This window comes from Paralichthys olivaceus, chromosome 21 (genome assembly GCF_024713975.1).
Source record: "Paralichthys olivaceus isolate ysfri-2021 chromosome 21, ASM2471397v2, whole genome shotgun sequence".
NCBI lineage: Eukaryota > Metazoa > Chordata > Actinopteri > Pleuronectiformes > Paralichthyidae > Paralichthys > Paralichthys olivaceus.
This window is the reverse complement of record NC_091113.1, coordinates 12950830-12958225: the sequence shown is the minus strand read 5'-3', so window position 1 is coordinate 12958225 and position 7396 is coordinate 12950830. Positions and strand designations below refer to the sequence as shown.

The following is a 7396-nucleotide window of genomic DNA, read 5'->3' as shown; positions in this document are numbered from 1 at the left end:
TAAACACTGACTTTGTCAGGACCAGTGGACGTCATGGGGACTGAACCCCAATCCTGATGAGGAAACCTTATTTCTGAGCTTCTGGTCAAGGTCAGGAGTAAGATCTGAATCGTGGTTCAGGGTAGGGGTAAGGTTTGGGTTAGGCTGTCCACAATGAATGGAAGTCTGCAAAGTTCTAATAAGGACTAATACAACTAGCAATGGGACCATTTAAAAATTGGGATTTGGTTGTGATTGTTAACGTAAGGGGAATGCATTATGCCAAAGAGTGTCCTCACTGAAGTAGAAGTACAAGGTTTGTGTATGTGTCTTTGTGTCTGTGTCTGTGTGTGACAGTGTGTGTGTGAGTGCTAGAGAGGAGTTGACGTGTCTGCCATGCTGATGCAGTGGAACACAGACAGCCACAGAGCTGCGGTTTCTTTCTTAGGGAGGTGCTTTTGGCCTTTTGTCCGTCTTTTCTCTTGCTCGCGCTTCCTTCCTCCAGTCCACTCTCAGATCAGGCTTTTGTTTCTTTTCTGTTTTTTCTTTTGCAGCTTCACACCCTCCTGATGCACTGCAGACTCATAAATAAGCCTGTGATTTGCAGGCCTGGCTCTGTGGGCTGATGAAAGAGGAGCTCCACCAGTGAAGTTGCTGAATTATTTAGGCTACATATTTATGCCTTGTCATCCGTCAGTCGCGTCAGTGCGCTCCCCTGCTGCCTCCCCGATGACACGTGTGTGTTGATCATCATTGCATGGACACTATCTAACATGAAACCAGGAGGATAAAAGCCTCACTTATCATATATTTGATATCTGTTCCCCAAAGAGGGATTAAAGCTGCCTCTGTGATGATGCTGTGACCTTTAAACCCTGCTACCACTTGAACAGACGTGTGGTCAACCTAAACCTCGCTAACTCTAAAGTAAAATCCAAACCCTCTTTTTAATCTATGTGATGGAGAAGATTTTTACATAATGTGAAGGCAATTAATGCAAAGTACAGACAGAAGGCTCCGTCAGTTCTGTATCTTTATGGTTAGGGTCACCCAATCCCAGCTGACATTGGGCAACAGACAGAACTATGGACAGCATATCACAGGGAAGACATACAGGGACAAACAACCATTCATGCTCACATTCACACCTTTAAAGTCTCTCATCAAACCCCTAATTGAATGTCTCTGGTCGATGGGAGGAAGCTGGAGTACCAGGAGAAAACCCATGCAGGCATAGGGATAACATACAAACTCCACACAGACAGACCCCTGGCCAAACTGGGATTCAAACCAAGAACCATCTTTTTGTTGTAGTAACCATTGTACCACGGTGTGACTTGTAAATAAATGCCAGTACTGTATGTGAGAGCCTCCAGCCTTAGATCCTGTGGTCCAGTTCTCACACACACACACACATGCTGCTATATTTAGACTGACACAGAGAGCGAGGCAGAGAGTGTGTTATTGAAAGGAGCCTGTGGGATTCACTCTGACACACACTCATCTCATCAGTCATTGTCAAACATTAGGCCTGCAGATGTCAATACTAACTGTTGAATGTGAAGTGGCTGCTGATAACTGCCCCTAAATACACATCCACCCCTGTTGTGTGTCACCGACAAACCAGGTGTCAGTGTTTGACCTCTGTAGAACAACGACTTATAGCCCTTCATACTTGTAGTAAGTGTCATAGTGAGGAACATGATGAATGTGATGCGTCCCGGTTACAAGACTGTAATTGGGTTGTACAGCGTGGAGACCGAGCTCATACTTCCTAAAATGATTGTCTGAAATGGTTCAGAGAGCAGCTTGTTGTACGAGTACAGACAAGGAGAGCAATCCTGTAATGGATGTCAGGCGTGGGTGAGTGTGGATTCTAATACCATAAAGTGTGATGAGCCGAGTCGAGGCCCTCTGGGGCGAGATTGTTATTTACATTATCTTGGGACCTTTACAAAGCTGCAGAGATCAGAGTCTTGGCACTCAGAAACCAAATAGCTTTGTTATTCTCAACTGGAGAAGCCAGAGAGATGGAACCCTGAGATTGTGGGAAAAGTGATTAGTACCAAAAAGTAAAATAACACTCACAAATCTGATTGTTTCTTTATCAACCTCTGATATTTGACAAAACCATTTTTTTCTCCTCTGCCAACCCCCCCTCTCATGCTCCTTTATTTCAGGGTATCATCGCTCCTCTCCTTCACTGTCAGGCTTCCTCTTTGAACATCATCTCCCCTCCCTTACACCTACCATGCAGGAGGTGTAACCCTCCTCCCTAACCCTGCCATCGGAGGAAACCCAAAACAGGAAATAAAAAAAGAGACACTACGTGTAGCGAGTCAAGATGTCAGACCCTGACCCATCCACGACAGTGGACCCCCCACTGCCACTTGCCTCACCGCGCACCCCCCTGCAGCTCTCCTTCCCTTTCCTGAGGGAGGGCAGCCGGGTATGGGAGAGGGAAAGGAAACCGCCACAGCCTAGAGAGCTGCCAAGCCCACTGCCCACCAAACGCACCCGCACATACTCAGCGTGAGTAGGAGCACACAGGCCAAGGGGCTGACACTTTTCTCCTTGGTGGTACCTTCTGTGGCAATGACTTACGATGCACTGTATGTCTGTCTTTCTTTCCACCTTTCTGTCTCTCTCTCTCTCCGGCTGTCTATGTCTATCTTTCTCTGCAGGACAGTGCGAGCCAAATCAGGTCCAGTATTTAAAGGGGTGTGTAAAAACTTCTCCAGGTCTCAGGGTCATGGATTCATTCGTCCTTCTCATGGAGCAGAGGACATCTTTGTCCACATCTCTGAGTGAGTGACCTCACTGGGCAAGTCCTCGAGCCAAATGGTGGTAGATGACAGCTGATAGGACAGCGTATCTGATGCAATATGACATTTCTGTTGTCACTTCCAGGGCTGTGAGAATAGTTAGAGCCTCGGAGATATACTTGCTTTTGACTACGTGTACGCATCAATAAGTAGTGCTAAACTCCAGGAGTGCATTTTTGGGAGCTGTTAGATGCCTTGAGCTGTGTTGAAGTTAGCAACAGAGAAATGAAGTTAGTCATATTATGGTCATTAAATCAGTTCTTATAACTTGGGGGGAAACGATCCTTGTGTTTTTTTAATAGAAAAACACACGAAAGTATGGTCATTCCACATGAATGAAAAACACGACTTTGTAATATGGTCTCTTTTTCTCTGACAGCATTGAAGGAGAGTACGTGCCTATGGAAGGCGATGAGGTCACATACAAGGTGTGTCCCATCCCTCCGAAGAACCAGAAGATCCAGGCTGTGGACGTGGTGATCACCCACCTGAATCCAGGCACCAAGCACGAGACCTGGTCAGGTCAGATCATCAGCTCATAGACCAGGGCTTTAGGCCTGCACCGATGGGGAAGAGAAAGTTCTTGGAATGCAGCTGGAGCTGGAAGGGGAGGGGATGGACTAAATGTATGTTTTCTGGTTCTGAGGTTTGGTACCAGGTGTGAGAACGAGGGATTAGAGGTAGAATGTTAGAATATTAAGGTTAGGGTCAGAAATTAAGCTTTGAATGTACCTGTTTGAATGTTTTTTTTGAGGGTCAGGGTTTCACCGTTTAGGTTGAGGGGTTAAAAGTTGGGTTTGCTAAGTCGCAGCATCTTTACCTTGACCTCGGGAATATAATAAAACTTCAGTGGTGTCTTTGACAAGTTGAAAATGAAATGTGTTAGAGACCAAAAGGCATTAAGAGCAAAAGTCCGCCATATTGACCGTCCACGAGCACACGACTGAGGGACCAGCTCAGTGGATGTTGGATTTTACTCCCACTTTCCCATTGTTCTCACAAATTATTTCAATTGCGTTGCCAAGAGTCAGGCATCGAACATCTGTGTGTGTGTGTTTACAACAGATGGAGACAGTCTTTGACAGTTTTCACTATTAGAACAAGGATTAAATGAGAATACTTTTGTAATGGCCTTATCTCTTGTGTATTATCTGACTTGGCTTACTATGAAATGAACAGCTCGTCAGATCTGCCTTCATCTCACTGCCTTTACAGAGTCAAATTACAAATGAGTGTATATGCAGTCGTAAATGAGTTTGACACGCTCTCAGTTCTGTCCCAGCTCTACTCTTAATGTGTTTCGGCCTCAAGAGCTGTGAGCTCCACATATAAGGAATTATTTTCCTTCTTAACATTGTAGCACTACTGTGTTTTTGTGTAGAAATCCAGTGTTATTGTAGCCAGCTCCTATGATGGTCATACTTTTCGGTGGGTGAGACTGTAGGAGGAAGATTTGTGAGCCTGCCACAGGAAAACCAGGCCGGAGGGTTTGGAGGTTGGGGAGAAGGAAACCGGAGAGGGGAAGTGAACCGGGCAGAGGATGGAGTGATTGTCTATAAATGTACTTGATGCAGCTAGATTTGAAATGTTGTAAAGTACGTGTGAGGAGGAAGACCAAGATGCAGTTGTCATCTTATTTGATTGTTAGTTTAATGCAACAGAGTTAAAGAAACAGTTTGACGATGTGAGAAATATGTTCATTTGCATATTTCTCAAGAATAAGGATTCTTTAAAATGACATATGTAAAAAAGACAAGTTTAGATGGCCAGATTTTTCCATTGTTGTGATAAATAAAAGAGTCCCTGTTGCATTTGTAGCCTTCAGACATTGTTTTTGCCTCAGGGCAGTTGCAGATCTAGGGTTTTTCTAAATCAGGGGCCATAGACACAGAGGGGATCAATTATATATCCAACATCCGCATCACTGGCTACATTTTGAAAATCCAAGCACATTGGGCCTCATGCAAGAACATGTTCTTGCTCTCATCTTAAATGTCTCCTACATTTGTTGGTAAGGTGAGTTCTCACAAATGTGCTTCAGAAGCAACAAACGCTCCACGTTCGCTGTGTCACATTGAGTGCACATATGAAGCTTGTTGTGTGGGTGATGAGGTTAAGATTAAGTCCCACAGGTCATCACCATCACAAAATTTAGCCGGTGCATCAATGAGTTCTTCAAATCACTTGTATGAACAAATTCAGAACACATCTGTTAGTATGAACGGTTCTTGAACGAGGCTCATTGTGTACTTTCGAAAAAGCTTAGAAACTAAAAAATCTTAGTAGATTGGCCTATTTCTCATTAGTATTGTTAGTAAGTAACTATTTTTAAGAGACTACTGACAGGACAAGGGAATTTCAGGGGCCAATAAGGTTTCAGCTGGTGTCACTGGCCCCCTGACCCCACCCCTGGATCTGCCCCTGCTTCAGAATAAACTGATAGGAATTAAGTTTACGATGGGTCAGGCTGAGGAGGATGAACTGCTGACTTTTAGGCTAAAGGTTCAGTAAAGTGTCATAGGTCCTGGTAGATGATGTTAAGAAATTAAAGAAAAACTGAGCAGCAAAAGCTCTCTGATGTAAGTTTAGAACGACTATTTATTTATTGACTTATTTATTATCATTTGTAACTATGAGACATCAGGCGTTTGGTAAATAAAAGTGGCATTTATAAGTATTTGTGCAAGTCTAAACCTGTTTGAATACACTGCACACCTCACTCTAATGATACTACCCTGTTAAAGAAAACCTCTTGCTACTGTCATGTCATCGTCTTTCCAAACATGTGTTTCTAATTTCTACCTAATCCTTGTGTAATTTTTAATAACTATGTGAGCAGCTTTGTTGTTTTGGAAATGGCATGTACTGTTATGTTTGTTGTAATTTCTACGTAGAACACGTTAAGTGGGTCTCATCATGCAGTGACACAGCCGGAGCCTTCAAAGAGGCGTCGTCAGGTCTTCTATGCATCTTTTGATTTATTTTTGTTTTCTTGCCACGGTTATGACTTAACATCATGTAGTAACACACTGTATCTGTTTGATTTATTATAATGTGAGAGAAACAAGTTTGTGTTCGCAAGCACTTTTATTTTTTTAGTCAAACCACTGTGACAGTCAGTCTTTAGTCATTAAGATAACGTTTGAATAAAACTTACTACTGTATTCACATGCCTGTGTGGAAATGTCTTCATTGTTTGCGAAGAGATTTTTCTTATAGTTCAGATTTTACCTCAGTCTCTTTCAGTTCCTCGCTGGTGTCAGTACAAAGTGGAAGAACTAGGGCGGTTATTTTAAGAGCCTTCTTAACTTTGACAACGTTTTTGGAGCGAGCTCTGCGTCAGCGTCACTAACAGATCTGAGTTTGTTTTAGGATTGCTGTTTGTCCAGTAGAGGGCATCACAGCACAAATAATCTGCAGGTTTAGTACACAAAGCTCCTCAGTGGGTTAAACAAACACAGGACAGTGTTAAAAGGCAAAAGTTCAAAACAGACATGTGGATAAAAACACCACCGACAGACCTGGCAACCCACAGACAGCAGACTGTGCTCCTGGTTTACTGAGGGCTATGATGAAGGAAAGGTATAAAAAGCAAAATTATAATTTTGTTAGTGTGCCCTGTGAACTTTAATAATATGTAATTATCACTGATGAATTGTTGGTTGGAGGACTTGGAGCCAGTTTCATCAATTTTATAAACTTAAAAAGTTAAATTCATACTCAGTTTTCATATTTTTAAAGTGCATCATGTTTTTTTTAATGTAGCATCGTACGTAATAGTGGTGAGTATATAGTAGCAGAACATTTAAATAAACAAGTACAGTCCAAGTACCTCAAATGTGTACTAAAGTAGAGGAGTTATTCAATTCAGATCGTCTTCAGGAATATAATCAACTGCTGGTTTTACCTTATGACCATCACTGTGCTGACCTATAAAGACAAACACCTGTACACGCTCTCATCCAATAAACCCAACCTGCAGGACTTTGGACTTTGGGAGGAAACTGTACCTGGAGAAAACCAACGCAGACACAGAGAGAACATGCAAACTCCACACAGAACCCATGCAAGTTGTCACATTTACATTTAAACGTCCAAAGCAACAAGTGCACAAGGAAACTAAAAAAGATCTGTCTCCAACTGAGGGACACACAGTGGAGTCTTCTGAGTTTGTCTCTAATGGGGGACAGTGGACAGAGTTAGTCGGCTATCAAGCTTTATTTTCCCCCCTCTTCCAGCCAAGTGAACCGAGTTCTATTGCTGGTTCTGGTTCAACTTGAAAACCTTTTAAAAATACAGATTGCTTTCGAGCTGCCCACATCGCTGTCTACGTGTCGGATTTCCCAGCAACAAGCACAGCACCAAGATGACGGACGACAGCATCTGTTTTCAAGTGTTGCTCCTGGCTTAGCAAACTTACATTGGCAACCACACTCAGCGGCATGAAAACAGAAATATGCATGGATGTGTAACCAAACAGCTTGATTTAAATGCGAGATAGAAGTTTAAAACTATGAATTGTAGATGACTGAATAGAGAAAAAGAATAAAAAAGAATGTATAGCTGCAAACACGCTAAAAGAAAAATAAATG

At 42.7% G+C, this 7396-nt stretch overlaps 1 protein-coding gene across 1 annotated transcript; it reads left to right on the top strand.

The window, feature by feature from the left end:
- The first annotated feature begins 2174 nt into the window (after window positions 1-2174).
- csdc2a (cold shock domain containing C2, RNA binding a) lies at window positions 2175-3482 on the top strand. The gene is made up of 3 exons (XM_020083551.2): window positions 2175-2511; window positions 2664-2786; window positions 3184-3482. The coding sequence occupies exons 1-3, from the start codon at window positions 2324-2326 to the stop codon at window positions 3344-3346; spliced, it is 474 nt and encodes a 157-aa protein (XP_019939110.1). The 5' UTR covers window positions 2175-2323; the 3' UTR covers window positions 3347-3482.
- The last annotated feature ends 3914 nt before the right edge of the window (window positions 3483-7396 follow it).